General features: G+C 57.2%; 1 protein-coding gene across 2 annotated transcripts; it reads right to left on the bottom strand.

Annotated features, from left to right (window-relative positions):
• Positions 1–112: 112 nt before the first annotated feature.
• Positions 113–16,701, bottom strand: MAP3K11 (mitogen-activated protein kinase kinase kinase 11). 2 transcript variants are annotated; one of them, XM_508556.6, is made up of 10 exons: positions 15,435–16,701; positions 10,667–10,847; positions 10,321–10,469; positions 10,040–10,215; positions 9,669–9,912; positions 9,080–9,193; positions 8,336–8,471; positions 8,151–8,242; positions 1,752–2,126; positions 113–986 (listed from the first exon to the last, which is right to left on the bottom strand). In XM_508556.6, the coding sequence occupies exons 1-10, from the start codon at positions 16,171–16,173 to the stop codon at positions 649–651; spliced, it is 2,544 nt and encodes an 847-aa protein (XP_508556.2). In that variant the 5' UTR covers positions 16,174–16,701; the 3' UTR covers positions 113–648. The 2 variants fall into 2 exon arrangements, with proteins under 2 accessions (XP_508556.2, XP_009421767.1); XM_009423492.5 differs by lacking the exon at positions 9,080–9,193 and having other exon boundaries at positions 15,435–16,173.
• Positions 16,702–17,241: the final 540 nt, after the last annotated feature.

Below are 17,241 nucleotides of genomic sequence, written 5' to 3' on the forward strand. Positions count from 1 at the left end.
GAGGCATGCAGTACAAGGCATCCAACTGCCTATTGTTGGGGCATCAGGACACCAGGGTTGTATGATAGGTTGGGTCACCTGGTTACCTCCAAGAAAGGTGACAGGCTACATGTGGGGAGACAGCTTTTGAGTTTATTTGGCTTCTGGCTTCATTGGATCCCGAGGCTAAGACTCCAACCCTGGCTGGGGCAGCAGGAAGGCACCCAGAGAGCCCTGGCCCCAGATGACCCCCAGGGCAGGAGGTCCATGCTCTAAGCCCTAGGGCAGGGGCCGCAGTAGCAGGACTTGGTCAAAAGTGCTGGTGACAGCTGAGGCCGGCCCCTCTTCCCTGCACCTCCCCTCCTCCCTGCATCACCCCAGCAGGCAATTCCCTGAGACAGGCTCTGGTCCTCCCAACCAGCTGGGTACAGTGTCGGGCCCCAGTAGGGCAGGTGAGCTGGGGGGACCTACAGGTTTCAGGTGTGGGGGCGCAGGTCCCCCTTCCAGTGTGAAGGCTTCCTGTGCAGTGTAGTGTTCCTGACCCCCAAAGGGGGGGGTGGGGTCCCTGGGGAAACTGAGGCAGCTGCAGAGGCTGACCCAGCTCCTGTTCCAGTGTATGCTGTGACTCCTCCTAAGGCAGCTGGAGCTCGGGGGAGTGGCCTGGCCCACTCAAGGCCCCGCCTCCGGCACCCATGGGGCCTGGGCACCCATGTCTTTGGTCTGTGCCCTGCAGTCCTGGGGGCCCCCCCGGAAGGGGTTGGCAGGTGGGGAGTCCCAGAAGGGGTCTGAGTCCGGGAACAAGGTCCAGGGTGCCCGGCGGGGTGCAGGCTGTGGTGATGGCAGGGGAGAAGGCCGTGGCCCAGCTGACACAAAGCTCCAGGGATCAATGCGGCTGCGAAGGGGCGAGGGCCGAGGTCGGCTGATGAGGCCCAGGGGTGGTGAACGTGGGGTGCCTGGGGTGCCAGGAGCAGAGCGTGATGTCCCCGGTGGGGGTGAGACAGTGCCTCCTGTGAGGATATAGGAGGGGCACAGGGTCAGGCAACCCCCAACTGCTGAGGTCCCCAAGACACTGTCCTGCTCTGGGCCTCAGTTTTCCCATCTGCACAGTGACCTACTTGACTCAACTTCCACTGCCCTTCCTGCTCCGCGGTGCCTCTGTTTTTTGTAATAGTTAGGAGTGAGGCCTCTGCAGCAGGCTGGCCTGGATGTGGATCCCGGCCCTGCCACTTACTAGCTGTGGGAGCTGTGGGTCCCTTAATCTCTGTGCCTTAAATTTCCTCACCTAAAAATGGGCATCTAGGAGCGCTTAGTTCTCTGGTTGTTATGACTAAATGAGACCATCTCGGGAAAGCCTTGCAAACAGTACTTGGCACAAGTAAGGAGCCAGGAGTTTGCTACGATTATGATTACATGTATGCTGTGTCGCCCAGGCTGGAGTCCAGTGTCATGATCACCGCTCACTGCAGCCTCAACCTTTCAAGGCTCACGTGATCCTCCCAGAGTGCTGGGATCACAGGCGTGCACCACTGCCTGGCCCGATTACTTCTGTTATTTCACAGCAGGCATTGCCCCCACCTGCCTGGACCACCTGATAGCTGAACTTAGAACTCTGCTCCCTACATGCGTCTTCAGTACCCCGAGTGCCTGGTTCAGGGTCCAGCTGATGACTGTGGTCTCGGCCTTGCCTCCTTGCATGTCCCCACCAGCCACTCCTCCCTCCCTGGGAACCCCCGTCTCCCATATGTGAAGCAGGCCGGCTTCAGGCCACTCACCGCGGGGCTCCTCCTCACGTCGGGGGCTCTTGGCTGACCGCTGGCCCGCAGGGATACCCAAGTCCAGCAACAGGGGTGCAGGAGTGGGCGGGGAGTCGGGCGTCTTGAGCGAGAAGCGGATGAGCGGGGAAGGGGGCGGCTCGGTCGGGCAGGGCGCGGGCGTTGGCGTCGGGGGTGTTGTCGGGGACTCCCCGCGCTCGCGTCCTGGGCCTCCCGGCGGCTGCAGGTCGCGGCCAAGGCCCAGCGAGGCGAGCAGGGCGGTGCCGCGCAGCAGCGCCCGCTGGATCAGCTTGGGCGTCCCAGAGCTGCTACCGCGCTCTGCGGGGACAGGCCTCTTGGGCTCCTCGGGCTCCAGGCTAGGCCGCGGGGGGTTACCTGCGGGCAGAGGCGGCACAGGTGAGGGTGTGGCTGGTGCATATTCCGGGTGAGGGCCCAAGACCTCTCCGTGGTCTTGGAACAAGGACTGAGTTCTGCCCTCTACTAGCATCTTCCCTTGTCCCACAGGTCCCATGGCCTCCCCATCACATACCCACATTCTGGCCTTTCACAAGATGGGCACTGGGAGGGGAGGGCAGTGCAGGTGGAGGAAGCGGCAGCAAAGCCCAATGGCAGCCAGCGACCCCAGACCCGAAAGATGGATGGGCAATCCCAGTGGAGGCAGGCTGGGGCCAGGTCACGGTGGGCCTCCGTGGCCTGCCAGGGGCAACATCCAGGCCCAGGGGCATGGCAGGTCCCACTGACTGGGACCGGCGCCCTGTGCTCTGTGCCCACCAGCTTCCTGGCTTGGCAGCCCTGCCCCTTCTGCCCACCCACCCCCGCTCCAGCTGTAGCTTATAAGATGCACACAGTCAACTCTAAGGTACATGGCAGCCCTGAGGGCATAAATCCCTGTCTCTATTCTAGAAAGGAGGAAAATGAGGTTCAGAGGGGTCAGTACCTTGCCCAAGGTCACAGCTAATTTACAGAGTATGTATTTGTGCCAGGCCTGAGCTGAATGGCATAGGGGCATTATGTTGTCTGATCCTCATGCCCCAGGGGTTCCAGGCTCAGAGAGTTTGAGGGCTTGTGTGGAGCTGTACAGCCAGTGAAAGGTGGAGCCGACCTCACCCCAGGCAAGGGCTGGCCTCACCCCAGGCAAGGGCAGTAGAACCTTTGCTCTCCACCATTTCCCAGCCAGACTCTGCCCCAGATTTCAAGACACTAGTGTCCTACCTTCCAGTCTAGGGTTGGCCTGACTCCATTCTAGACCACTTGGGCAGGGATGGGGAACCCCTCATTAAGGACAAGGGACTCTAGGATGGGCTCTCACAAGCCCTGATTTTGTCAGATCCCTCCTTGGCTCTAGAAACTGCTGTGGCTCTCCACTGTCACTAGGAGAAAGTCTGGCCTCCTTGGCTGGTCCTCTGAAGCCCTCCCTGGCCTTGTCCCTCTGCCTTTCCCCTCCTGCCTGGAGTGCAGCAGCGGGTTGGATGTCGGGAGGAAGAAATACAAGGCTGGGAAAAATGAGCTTCTACTATGAACCAGGACTCAGCTCACAGTCCCTTCTGTCAGCCCCAACCCTTACTCAGACTCTCTGCCTCTTACCTCACCCAACTCCCACCCCGGCCACTGCCACTGAAGGGACAAGGGCATCCTTCTAAAATGCAAACCTGTTAAAGACAGGTCTCTGCTTAAAAACTACCCATCACTTCCAGCTTCATTCACTCATTCATTCAATCAACATCTACTGACCCATGTGCCTTGGCCCCTGTCCGCAGCCCCAGTCCTGAGACTCCTCGGCTCTCAACTCTTCTCGGAGTTCAGCCAGGTTGCCTTTTCCTTGGGTATGGTGAGCTGCATGCCTGCGCACACACTATTCACTCTGGGTGGCTGACCTTTCCCACCTTGGCTTTCAGTGACCTCTTATGCACCATCCAAGACCAACTGGGATGTCACTTCCTCTGTGAAGCCCTCCCAGAATCTCCCTGAACCTACACAGTTATTGCTCACGTTATGCCTCATACAGGTGCTACTGGACTTGTTTATGAGTCTGCCTCCTTCATCATATGAGGTCAGGGCAGTGTTTAACATGTTAATGCCTGGCTCTTAAAATGCAAATCCCTGGGCCAGGCGCGGTGGCTCACATGTGCAATCCCAGCACTTTGGGAGGCCCAGGTGGGATGATCATGAGGTCAGGAGATCGAGACCATCCTGGCTAACACGGTGAAACCCTGTCCCTACTAAAAATACAAAAAATTAGCCAGGCGTGGTGGTGGGCGCCTGTAGTCCCAGGTACTCAAGAGGCTGAGGCAGGAGAATGGCATGAACCCAGGAGGCGGAGCTTGCAGTGAGCCAAAATCACACCACTGCACTCCAGCCTGGGCAACAGAGCGAGACTCCGTCTCGAAGAAAAAAAAAAAGCAAATTCTTGTTTGATGAAGAATCCATTTTTATAATCCTTGCACCAACCACGAGGTTATCATTATCACCCCCACTTCGCAGGTGAAGAACTGATCATTTACAGTGAGTTTAAACAGAAGAGGGGAAATCATGTTTAAAAAAAAGAAAGAGTTGGCCGGGTGCGGTGGCTCACACCTGTAATCCCAGCACTTTGGGAGGCCAAGGTGGGCGGATCACGAGGTCAAGAAATCGAGACCATCCTGGCCAACATGGTGAAACCCTGTCTCTACTAAAAAATACAAAAATTAGCAGGGCATGGTGGCACACACCTGTAGTCTCAGCTACTTGGGAGGCTGAGGCAGGAGAATCGCTTGAACCCAGGAGGCGGAGGTTACAGTGAGCCGAGATCCCGCCACTGCGCTCCAGCCTGGGTGACAGAGTGAGACTCCATCTCAAAAAAAAAAAAAAAAAGCAAGAGAGGCTGGGAGTGATGGCTCAAGCCTATAATCCCAGCACTTTGGGAGGCCAAGTAGGGCAGATCACTTGAGGTCAGGAGTGCGAGACTAGCCTGGCCAACATGGTCAAACCCTGTCTCTACTAAATACAAAAATTAGGCCGGGCATGGTGGTTCACGCTTGTAATCCCAGCACTTTGGGAAGCTGAAGCAGGTGGCTCACTTGAGGTCAGGAGTTCGGGACCAGCCTGGTCAACATGGTGAAACCTCATCTCTACTACAAATACAAAAATTAGCCGGGCATTGTGGCACATGCCTGTAATCCCTGCTACTTGGGAGGCTGAGGCAGGAGAATCACTTGAACCTGGGAGGTGGAGGTTGTAGTGAGCCGAGATTGCACCACTGCCCTCCAGCCTGGGCAATAGAATGACACTTCATCTCAAAAAAAAAAAAAATTAGCTGGGCATGGTGACACATGCCTGTAATCCCAGCTACTGGGGAGGCTGAGGGAGAATTGCTTGAATGTGGGAGGTGGAGGCTGAAGTGAGCTGAGGTCACACCACTGCACTCCAGCCTGGGTGACAGAACAAGACTCCTTCTCAAAAAAAAAAAAAAAGAAAAAGAAAATAGCAAGAGCAAGCCGGGTGTGGTGGCTCACACCTGTAATGCCAGCACTTTGGGAGGCTGGGGTGGGTGGACTACTTAAGCCCAGCCCAGCCTAGGTAACATGGCAAAACCCCATCTCTACAAAAAATATAAAAATTAGCCAAGCATGGCATGCACCTGTAGTCCCTGCTACTCAGGAAGCTGAGGTGGGAGGATCACTTGAGCCTGGGAGGCAGAGTTTGCAGTGAGCCATGATCGTGCCATTGCAGTCCAGCCTGGGTAACAGAATGAGACTCTATCTTTAAAAAAATAAAAGACAGAAATGAGACAAAGGGAAGAGAAGATAGGGTCCAGCAGACAAAATGAGAGTGAACAGAAGTTCCTGCAGTCAATGGCCTGAGAAACTGAGGTTCTGAAGGGTAAGGGACTTGGTCAACATAATCCAGCTAGGATTTGAATCTGCCTCTAAGCTTCCTGGCAGCAAGAGTTAGCAACTCTGTTGTTTAGGAGAAAGCTGCGTGACTCTTCTTGACCCAAAGATAGATAGATAGAGGCGAAACTGCTTCCGTGAGGTCTCACAGGGAGGACATAGCCACGTAGTTATTGGCTCTAAGGCAACAAGCTTCACAGGGCAGTTGCTATCAGCGTAGCTGAGTGCACCCTGCCAATGTGCCACTCCTTGCAGCCAGCTCTCCAGGGACCAGAACAGCCCACTGGGGACAGGGTGAGGGTGTGTGTGACTCTCCAGTGGTGTGGCTTATGCTGGGGACCATCTCACAGGGTCTGGGACCTCTGTGAAGCCCCATTATTTGATTCTTAGCTGGGTTTCTGGGGGTGGCTGTGAGGTCAATGTCATGTACTTTCATGGACCCAGATGATGCGTGGAGTGTGGGATTGGGCTAGGGGAACCAGATGCTCAGCCAGCCACTGAGCTGGGCAGCTGACATCCTTTCGGGGCAAGTGGCAATCCATTTCTTCATCAGCCAGGAAGGGCATTGGTGTTGAGGCCGACATACTTATCAAGAACAGTAACTACCATGGTTTCCAGTGCTTTCATGAAACCTCAGACATGTGGCCTTCTGGCCACACATCTGCAATTTCATATTGTGGGAGCATTCACTGTATCCCTGGGGGCTGCGGCTCTCTCAGTTTGCTGGGGCTGGACCAAGAAAGAAGGCATTTCAGATTTCTATGGGCACAGATGTCTACAGAAGTTATGATGCCATGAAATACTTCGAGGAGATGAGGAAGGCTGCTATCTCTCAGAATGCAAAGTGATTTTGGAATATGAAGAATTTCTATGGGTTGAATTACTTAGAAGTTTGTCACTGACCTGAACTATTCATGAATATATGGGCTAATAAGTAGTTTCTCTTCATAAATAATTAACAAATTCTTTGGATAAAAAAACATGGGGCAAGCTTGAGAACGATGGGGCCCAGGCCCCTTGTGCCCCTGCTTCTGGGAGCTCAGGGCCAGAGAGTTCTGTGGAACAGTCAGGACCTGCTTCAGCCTACACACCTGGGTTGACAGGCTCTCAAGTTCTCCTTTGGCCCATCTGGCCTGGTACAATTTAGAGCAAGTGAATTCAAGAAGCCTCCTTGGCCTTCCAGCTCTCAGTTCAGTCCCTGCAGGACAGATGCTGGGGGCAGTGCAGCTGCTGGAGTAGCAAATGGCGGGGCGGATGGAGGCCCAGGGCTCTGCCTCTGTGGTCAGACAGGCAAGAGCAGATCAAATCCCTGCTCTACTGGTTGCCTTACATCAAACCACTTAATCTCTCTGTGCCTCAGTTTTCTCTGTTGTAAAATGCAGGCCAATACTACTACTCCCCTCACAGAACTGCTTGGCACATAGAAGAGAACCAACAAAGGTTAGCTGTTGTTACAACTATCAAGTGTAGCTCAGGGAATGGTAGAGGCGATGGGCTGGGTGGGATGGGAGGAGTGAGTTTAAACGGCTTGCTGAACAGGACTCTTCTGAGAGCAGCTAAGCGGGTCCTACATTCTGGCTGTGAGCAGCAGGTGTGGGGGCTCTGAGGATGGTCCCTAGGTTGGCACAGGGACCCACAGGCAAGGGAGGCCATAACTCTCTGGCCTCAGTCAGAGCTGGGCAGTGTTGAGCTGAGTGAGCCCTCCTCCCTGCAATGCTGGAGCCCTGCCTTCTGCCTGACCCTCTGGCTTCCTAAGCAGTCTATACGTGAGAAGCCCTTTCTTCAAGTGAAAGCTTCTGAGCTCACTACGAGAGCATTGGAGCTGAAGCCTCTCTGGGTTCAAATCCTCAGCTGGGGGTTTGAGGTAGGTTACTTCACCTCTCAGAGCCTCAGTTTCCTTATCTGCAAAATGGGGTAATAGTAGCCCCTCTTCATCAATGCTTAGAGGGAATGCCTGGCACAGTAGGGCAGTTACCGTCGTGGAGAACAGAAAGGCCCCGAGCTATCCTGGATGTGGTGAGAATGGGTCCTGGATCCTGCCTGCTCGGCCTTCTCATTCTCTTCTTCACCTACAGGCTCCCAGAAGGGGCTCTGAGAAGCACAGTGTGGCTGACACTTGTTTGGCTCCACCCCACACAGGCTGATTCCTTCCCCCATCTGGGTCCAGCTTCCCTTGGGTACCAAATGCCAGGTGGGCTTCCTGTCTTTCTTTTCTCCCTGGAGCCTGCTAAAGGCACAGGGGCTGCCATGGGGCCAGGGAAGAGGCTTCTTGCAGGCCAGGTCTGAACAAGGGGATGAGACTTTGGGCCCCGAGCCGAGGCCTGGGCTGTATGCTGCTTGGTCGTGGGCCTGCAGGTCAGACCTGGGTTCCAGGATCGGCTCTGTCTTGTCTCAGCCTTGGTTTCCTAGTCTCTAGAATGAGAGCAACCAGGGCAGGACTCCTGCTTTGCCTACTAGCCTATTGTGGCCTCCCCAAGGTGCCCACGGAAGGAGCTCAGCCAGATCCTGCCGGGGGAGGAAGGCCACTCACCATTGAGTGCTGGGGGTGTGGAAGGAGATCCTAAGGGGGATGAGTCATCTGAATCCAGGTACCATGTGGCTTCGTCCATGCGGGACCTTCTCCTGGTGATGGGAGGGCAAGGAGGGGTGCTTTAGGAATTTCAGGACTTGGGGAAAGCAGATGATGCTGGGTCTGGGGGGCACTCAGGTACTCACCTCCCATTCTGGGCTTCCCCAGGCTTGGGGGAACTAGGACCCCAAGCCCAGCATGCTCGCCGCTCTCCATTGCTTGAGTCCTCCAGACGTCGGGGGGACTGGCGGCCCCATGCCTGGCCTGGCTCTGCAGGCTCCACTGCAGGGGAAACCGATTAAATCGGAGATAATCTTTATTCTCCCTCCATCATCACAGTCAGGCTTCAGGGATAACCTTTAGAGTATGGGGAGCAGGCTGGGCCCTGTACCATTCCCAGGGTGAGCTTTGGGCAAGATAGATGGGTTTGGGTCTTGGGGCCAACAGTGGGGTGGGGCATCTCATCTAGCCCTTCAGCTGAAGTTTGCTGCTTAGTAATTAGTACAGACACTGACACCAACTGCCTGAGTTTGATTCTGGCTCTTCCACTTATTAACTGTGTAACAAGTTACTTTTTTCACTTTTCTCATCCATAAAACTTAAATTAACAATAAAAATAACTACCAAATAGAATTATTGCAAGAAATTAATATTAGCAAAGCATTTAGAAAATTAGTAGTACATAGTGTCATACAATTATTTGACTAAAAAAAATAAGTAAAATTAATGCTGCTTGGGGAGTTCAGAGGTAACAGGCTAGACCTAAGGCAGGGAGCCTGGGGGCGGGGAGGAAGAGGGGATAGTGAGTGGGCTCCGCCTCCAAGAATAAGGTCTGACAGACAATAAGGAGCTGGGGGGCGGAGAGGGGCATGAGAGGTGAAGTTTCTTACACTGGATGGCTCGGAACCGGGGGAAGGTGGGCGAATCCCCAGGCCCGACCTCGAAGACGTTTCTCCTCCGGTCAAGGCCGGGTGAGGCCTGCACGGTGATGCGGTGCTTGAAGTCTGGGATTTGGGTTGGGGGGAGCAGGGTTCAGGTTTGTGATGAAGTAGAGCCAGGACCCCAACCTGCAGGGGCCCAAGGCCAGCTCCCAGGCCACATAGGGAGCGGCACGGTGGCTGTGAGACTGTGACCAGCCTCACTGCTTTCTTGAGCCCTTGGGTCTGGATAAGGAAAGCTACTCGTCTGAGTCGGAGATGCCCTGGCGCCGGCCGGCCCCGCCCCCTAGACCTTCCCAGAACTTTCGTGAACCCCACCCCTTCCCGATCCCAGCCACTCCCAGACCGACATGCAAATACTTCCGCCAGAACCCGCCCACAGACAGAAAAAAACCACTCCCGGCTCCACCCCTCCCAGCCTTCATCTCACGGGCCCACCCACAACACCCTAAACCAATCCCAGCGCGGTGAGTACACAGGCCTGGCTCCACCCCCACTCCCGCAGCCAATGGCGGGGGACGCCCCGGGGCCCGCCCCTCACCGAGTGGCATGCTGATACGCTCGCCGCCGTCGCGCGCCCGGAGCTTGCTGCGCTTGAATGTCCCGCGGCGGCGGCGCACGTGCGGTCGCTCGCGGTCCACCTGCTGCAGCAGCAGCGTCAGCTCGCGCTCGAACACCTCTAGCTCCCACTGGGCCAGCAGGTGCTCGCGCCGCCGCAGCTGCTCCGCCTGTGACCGCTGCTCGCGCGCCGCTCGCGTCAGCTCCTCCTCGCGGCTCAGTAGTTCCTGCGCCCGAGACAGCGAAGGTGGAGAGGTCAGCCTGGCACCGATCCCGGCAGCGCCCGCCCCGACTCTGCCCCAGGGAGATCGGGGAGACACTCCTTCCAACGCTGGGTCCCTTGATTCCTCGCACCTTTTCCTTGGCTCGCAGCTCGTCGAAGAGACCCTGGATCTCGCGCTTCCAGCCTTCCTGCATGGAATGGAAGGAGTCCCGCGGCATTTCCCGTAGGACCTGTGCCTCCAGCGCCTCCAACTGCTGCAGGATGGAGGCGAAGTCGGGCCTGCGGTGGGGGTCCTGCGCCCAGCAGTCTAGGGGCACGGCGTGCAGCGGGGACAGAATAAGAAGGGGTCCGTGGGTGGATGTGTCCTGGGCCAGGGAGCTCTGTACCTCACCTGCCCTCCCTGTCCTCTTACCGGCCATAAGCTGTGCGAAGGGCTCGGGGCAGGTGGATGGGATGGGCAGTGTGAGCTTGTTAACAGCTACGCCATAGGCCACAGCAAGGCAGTCAATGCCACGGTATGGCACCTCCCCGGTCAGCAGTTCCCACAGCAGCACCCCAAAACTGTGGGCGAGACAACAGGTCTGTCTTCCCTTTTCTCTCCCAACCCCCACCCCCTTACTGCCACTTCACCCAAAAGCAACTAGGAGCCAAGTGGTTTGGGTCCCTGTCCCTGGACTTGGCCCAGCCCTAGATTTAGGCAGCCACCTCTGCCCTCTGCAGCCCCGTAGCAGCCCGTCCAGCCCCACCGAGGGCCGCACCTCCAGACGTCACTGCCCTTAGAGAAGGTAGAGGCCTTGATAACCTCAGGAGCCATCCAGGCGTAGGTGCCCGCGGCACTCATTTGTGTGGTTTTGTGCCACTCTCGGGCCAGGCCAAAGTCGGTGATCTTCAGGGTCTTGTGCTCCATGTCGTCACCCTCAATGGGCTGCAGCAGCAAAACTAGAGAAGAGGGGCCAGATTGTGGATGCTCCAGGATCAGGTGGTGGGGACAGGGTAAGAGCTGGGAGCAAACTCATCTGACGGACATCCTGGCTGGGTCCTGGGGGCACAGAGGTGACTTGGTCTAGATCTTGAGGACCTACTTGAGGTCAGATATTTCTTTTCTTTTCCTTTTTTTTTTCTTTCTTAAGATAGAGTTTTGCTCTTGTTGCCCAGGCTGGAGTGCAATGGCGTGATCTTGGCTCACTGCAACCTCCACCTCCTGGGTTCAAGCGATTGTCCTGCCCCAGCCTCCCGAGTAGTGGGATTATGGGCATGTGCCACCACGCCTGACTAATTTTGTATTTTTAGTAGAGACAGGGTTTCTCCATGTTGGTCAGGCTGGTCTCGAACTCCCAACCTCAGGTGATCTGCCCGCCTCGGCCTCCCAAAGTGCTGGGATTACAGGCCACTGCACCTGGCTGAGGCCAAACATTTCACACTCAACCCCAGCACTCAAAACCATTTATGAGCTAAATAATATTTTTCATGTTTCACAGATGAGGAAACCAAGCAGGGAAATGACTTGGCAGAGGTCATACAACAAATACAGCAGAGATTACAACCTGGTCTGTGTGGCTCTGAAACCAGTGTTCTAGCTTTTCCCTAATACTACACTGAAGCAAAACTGGCAAGGTGGCAGCTCTGGGCATTTATGGCTTTGATTTCAAGAGAGATCTGTGAGTCTCCTGTCATTTTGTTGAGGCAGGAGCGTGAATCAGAACCCCCCTTGGAGTGGGGAGCAAGAGGGAAGCTCTTGGTGAGAAAAGAAGCCCAGCAGGTACCACAGGCCCCTAGTGCCCACATCACACTGTGGCAAGTGCAGCCACTCCCAAAGCAAAGACTCCAAAAGATACCTACCAATGCAGCTGGAAGGGAAGAGAAAGGGTGGGGTCCAAGAAAGTGATGGTTCTTGGCCACAAAGGAGGAGCTTGGGGTAAATGTAGGCGTGGATGGTCAGACTTGGCAGGGGCTCATGGCTTTAACCCAAAAGGGGCCACCGTACTTGGTACAAAGAGGAGAAGCAGCAACTTGCATATCTCTCACCAGGACAGGAATGGCTCAAATGAGAGAAGTTTTCGAGGAATAGAAAGAGGACAAAGTCATAGAGTCATGAAGGGTCTGAAGGGCCCCTCTACTTTTCAGGTTACAGCCAACTGCACTGTGGAAGAGAAGCAATATCAAGTCAACCATGTTTCTGGACCCATGTCAGGGCACACCTCTCAGCTCTCCTGCCCTGTGTGACACGGCTGTCATGGGGGCAGCATAGGGCACAGGGGGTGGGGCAGATGGGAAGGGCACCTAATACAGCCTGGTGAGTCAGGGAAGACTTCCCAGAGGAGGTGGCAGAACCAGGGTGCTCATTTTTCAGGGCTTAAAGCAACAAGCCCTGATCCTGCTGCTGGCCAGGCCACCTGGGCCTTGAGGAGGCATCTGGCACTGCTGCCAGCTGTCCCCGCTGCCAGCTGTCCCCGCTGCCCCACCATCCTCAGCCTCCACAGCCCCTGGCTGCTTGGCTCTGTTTCTGTGTCCTCCACCTTCAGCCATTTCGGCGCTGGTGCTTCTCAGAGCATGACCTCTCCTCAACCTCTGCCCACTGCCCCTGGCTGACTCAGCCTCTTCCAGGTACCAGCTCCCTCTCCCCACTGGCATCTTCCACATTTGCAACTCCAGGCCAGACAAATTGGTTCAGCAGCTCTACCTGATGTCCAGGTGCCCTCCATGACCACCTTTACTATCCCGGCATGCCCAGTAGATTTTCCTGCAATTTTTCCTAATCCAGAGAATGGTCTCAAAATCTACCCACTCCTCTGAGCCAGACCTTGGAGCTGAGTCCTGAACACTTCATCAAGCTGAGGATGACAACAAAACCCTCCTCAGATGGCTGTCACGAGCATGAAACAAGACCACACTTTTAAAGTTTTTGCATGGGGGCTGCCACCTGGCAGAAGCATCCTAAAGGCCAGTTGTCCTAAAGCACTTATCGTATCTCTGCCCTCCTCTCCCTCTTCTGTCACTCCTTACTGCCAACTTCAAAACAGCCTCTGGTCTGGCTGCTGGAGGCTGGGGACCTGAGCGTTTAGCAAGCCCCCGACGACAAGCTCATTCCAAAGGGGAAACACAGCAGGCTGGGGCAGTGGGTGGAGTGGAAATGGGCACCTCCCCTGGTGCCAGGGCCCACCTTCCCCTTTGAAGACCAACACTTGCTGCTTCTTGGCCTGTCTCTAGCCACTTGTGGCACCCCAGACTGGCAAAGTGCTGTTCCAGTATCTCAGGCCGGGTGGCCACTCTCCACCTTTTTCAGGTGGGGAATCTGAGGCCCAGAGAGGGGCAACAACTCACCCAAAGTTTCAGGACTTCTTTGTACTTGTGGTCTTTCTGCTACCTCCCCGCTCCTGGCTCTGCCAGCTGCTAAGCCCCATCCTCTGCTTTCTCTCCAAGCTCCTCTCTGTGCTTTCAACTGTCCCAACTCGAACTGCTGTTCTGGTGTCTGATGTAGATCCCAGGCATGGGAGGTCAGGGGTCACCCAGAGGAGAATGGGCCAGAGACCCCGAAACTGGGGGAAGCTCTCAGTGCCCCTTTAGGGCTCCCTGGCCTCTGACAGGCACCTGGCCACCAGCTCCCTCCCTGGGCTGGCCTCTGTGGGGCTTGGGAGTGGCCTGGGCAGCTCACGCCTCTTCCGCTTCCCTCCCGTGGTCCCTACTTCTCCTTTCTGGGAGGCCTGGGCCAGGTCTCCCACTTGGGAGGGGGAGTCCTTTTGGGGAGAACTGGGGGAGGTCAGGCCCAGGCCGGGCTGGCTGGTCAGTCCTGTGACTCGTGGGCCTGGAGAATTCCCCCTCCTCTCCCCGCCAGGCTTCCTCACAAGGCCCCCATTGTCCAGGAAAATCATGCCATTGTTTCCTGCCTGTGCCCCCCCCAGCCCAGGGACTCCCCCCACCCCAATCCTGCAGACAGCAACTTGGGCCTAGGACTGGGGTCTCTGAGGTTAAATGCCAGGCTCAGGGAGGCTGAGGGCACCTTGCCTGCCCTTTACCACCACCTCCCAGACTCTGAGAGGGAAGCAGGGGAACTAGAGGGGAGTAGGGGAGCAGTTCCAGGCTCCTTCCTCCCGCAAGTCCTCCACCCCCAGCTCTTTCCTCCCCTGCAGGCAGCTGGGCTAGGGAGGGAGCAGGGGCTGGAGCAGGGACAGGAAGCCGGCTCAGGGGCAGCAGGAAACGCAGGAAGCAGTGGGGAGGGTGGGGAGCAGGGGCCTGGGCTATTGTTCCATTTTTTCTGGAAAGAAAACGGAGGAAAAACAGAAGATGGGAGTCCCCTCCCCCTGTGCCTTCGGGGAATCCCCCTCAGATTGGGGCAGGTAGTGGGGGTCCCTAGATAGTTAGAGCCCAGGGTTGAGGCTGAGAGGTGGGAACCGCACCCTACCAGGGATGAGAAGAGTGGGTAGGATGGTTGGCAGGCCTCCCCTGGCTCCCCCAGTCCTGGCAAGAACTTGGATATCTGGGGCTCAGCACTCTGTTTCCTGCAAGCCCCTTGTCCATGGTCAGCCCAGGCCAGGAGGCTCAAAATATCCACGCTGACCCCCCTCTAAGAATGTCTCATGCTTTTCCAGTGACCCCACTGAGCCTGGCCCCTCCTGCATTTCCTACTGCTGCTCTCCAGCCTGCACTCTGGGCTCTAGGAGGCCCCTGCTCCTGGTCCCTGCTGTGTGCTGGGTCCTGCTTCCATGCCTTCTCTCTCTAAATGCTGCGTGCACCAGGAAACCCTCTGAAGCTGTCACTCACTTCTCTTGGGCCATGATGGGCAGCGTGTCGGGGGCTTGAAATGATGGGAGATGGAGTCTCCCTTAGCCCAGCACTCCCATCCCAAGCACTGATTTCAGGCTAGGCCCTCTTGGCGATCCAGCCCTCAAATGTCCATCTCCATGGCTGAGGACCCGCTGTGGGTTGGGGATCACAGGTCGGGCTTGCCCAAGCTGTTGAGCTGTTTCACTCTCCCTTTTTACAGATTCTGAAATTGAGGCTCCGAGTTGGAGTAACCAGCTAGAGGTCATGAAGCCAGGGAGGGCTAGGCCAGAATTCCAGCCCTGGCCTTAGCCTTGACTGCCAAGGAGGGCTTCCCTCTCTGAGATATCTGTTCTGGAGGAGCTGCCCATGACGACGGGAGGGGAGGACAGAGCACCAACTCCACGAACATGAATTTAGGGGAGGAGAAGATGAGGAGCACGAGCTTCCAGAGGACTTCCTTGAGGTGGGAGCCATGGCTGGGCAGGATGCTTATGGCCCACCTGAGAGATACCAATTTCTTAACTTGTCCAAACCGCAGCTGCAGGCTGGGGTCAAGGACTTCTGAAGCTGGCGCAGGAAGACTCTGCTGGGTGCCTGGGGCTCTGTTTGGGGGCTAGCTTGAGCCCATGGGCACCCCTGGTCAGCTGGGACCCCCTAGGGTGGGAGCTCCTACCTGCAGTAGACCCTAAGCTAGGCTCAGTGGAAGGTTGGGAGCAGGTGTGTACCAGAGCCATGCCACCCCCAACCATGCCCCCAGAAACTCACTGTTGTTGGACTTGAGATCACGGTGGATGACGGGCACCAGGGCCTCGCAGTGCAGGTAGTGCATCCCACGGGCAATCTGCACAGCCCAGTTGACCAGCACATGGGGAGGCACGCGCCGCCCAGCCAGAGCTCGGCTGAGGGGCCCACCGGCTGCATACTCCATCACCAGGCACAGGTTGGGCTCCTCCAGGCACACAGCCTTGAGGGCAATGATGTTGGGGTGTGCCAGCATGGCGAAGAGCCGGGCCTCCTGGCGAACGCTCTCGGCTGTCACACTGATGTCCTCATCGGGGTCCTGGCGAGCTGCCTTCACAGCCACCAGCTCACCTCGCCAGCTGCCCCTGTACACCTTGCCAAAGCCTCCAATGCCGATCACCTCCTCCAGCCGCAGCTCCTGGAAGCTGGCCACCTCGCAGGGGGGCGGGCCGCCACCCCGAGACACATAGTTGGACGGGAAGATGCCCACCTGGCCACCCACCTGGCCCGCCCACCAGCCCTCGTCTCCTGAGATGGCTGCGTCCCGGGACAGCACCTCCACACGGTCACCCTTCCTCAGGGCCAGCTCATCCTGCCCACTGGGCTCGTAGTCGAACAGGGCTGTCCACACCGGGTTGGCATAACCCGCTGCCTTTGGAGACCCCTCAGGCTGGCCTCCTCCACCGCCCCCACCACCCCCGCTGCCACTGCCATTCCATGACCCTAGAGGGCTCTTGAGGAAGAGGCTCTTCAAGGGCTCCATGGCCGGGAGCCGGCGTTGGGATGTGTGGAGGACCTTCTCTGGGTGCCCGTGGTCCCCACCCCCGCTGGCTGCCGAGGCCCTAGTCCCGGAACCTGGGCATCCGGGCCCTGGCCCTCAGCCCCAGACCCACGCCTCTCTGGGGAGCCAGGAGTGTTGTCTCCCGGCCCCCCGCATCTCGGGCTTCTGGAGGAGGGCACCCAGGGCAGTGTGGTCAGGCCGGGGGGGTGGGGCCCCGGGGCCTCCGGCGCCTCACCATGGCTAGCTTGGAGGGACCCGAGCTTCCCTCGGTTCTGGAGCAGTCCTGGGAGCCTGGCTCCGGCACCCGCCAAGTGTAAGGTGGGGCCTTCAGGGGCAGCGCCTCAACTCCGGTTGGGTCTTTTTGCGCAGGGGGTGGAGGGAGCGTCCGCAGTTGGGCCGAGACTGCCTGTTCCTGGCCCCGTCTCCTTTGGCCCCGACGGCTCCGACCCCGCTCCCTTCTTCCTCCTCCCTTTGTACTTTGGCCCCGGGGGCGGGAGGCAGAGGTGGAGGGTGGAGTTTCACTTTTTTCCGCTCTTCTCCCTCCTGCAGGAAACAGCATCAGATGACGCGGGCGGCCTGCACCGCTCCCCTCCCAGAGGCTCCAGGCGGGGAGTTCCCGGGTAGGCGGGCCAGGAGAGGCAGAGAGGGAAAGGGCAGAACCAGATCCCCCATCACAGCAGGCTTTTGAGATCTAGAAAGAAAAGCCCCCAGCTGCGTGCTCTGCTGCCTAGGGTGGAGGTTGGTCTCTGCTAAGGATGGGCCATCTCTGCCCTCTGCATCCGCATCGGCGTCAGCAAAACGGGGTTACAGAACCACACTTGGGAAGGGGGTGAACCCGAGTCTGGTCTTGGCTGCGAAGTTGTGGGACTGTGCGATCCATCGATTCTGAGCCTCATTATTTTCTTTCTTTTTTTTTCTTTTTTCTTCTTTTGAGACGGAGTCTTGCTCTGTCGCCCAGGCTGGTATGCAATGGCGCAGTCTAAGCTCACTGCAACCTCCGCCTCCCGGGTTCAAGAGATTCTCCTGCCTCAGCCTCCCGAGTAGCTGGGA

Source organism: Pan troglodytes, chromosome 9, assembly GCF_028858775.2.
Source record: "Pan troglodytes isolate AG18354 chromosome 9, NHGRI_mPanTro3-v2.0_pri, whole genome shotgun sequence".
NCBI classification, from domain to species: Eukaryota; Metazoa; Chordata; class Mammalia; order Primates; family Hominidae; genus Pan; species Pan troglodytes.

Excerpts from the sequence above, each read along its gene's own strand:
- MAP3K11 (XM_508556.6), bottom strand. The coding sequence starts at position 16,173 with ATGGAGCCCTTGAAGAGCCTCTTCCTCAAGAGCCCTCTAGGGTCATGG. Across the intron at positions 9,913-10,039 it reads AGCTGCGAGCCAAGGAAAAG|GAACTACTGAGCCGCGAGGA; the intron begins GTGCGAGGAATC and ends TCTCGGGCGCAG. Across the intron at positions 987-1,751 it reads ACGTGAGGAGGAGCCCCGCG|GAGGCACTGTCTCACCCCCA; the intron begins GTGAGTGGCCTG and ends ATATCCTCACAG.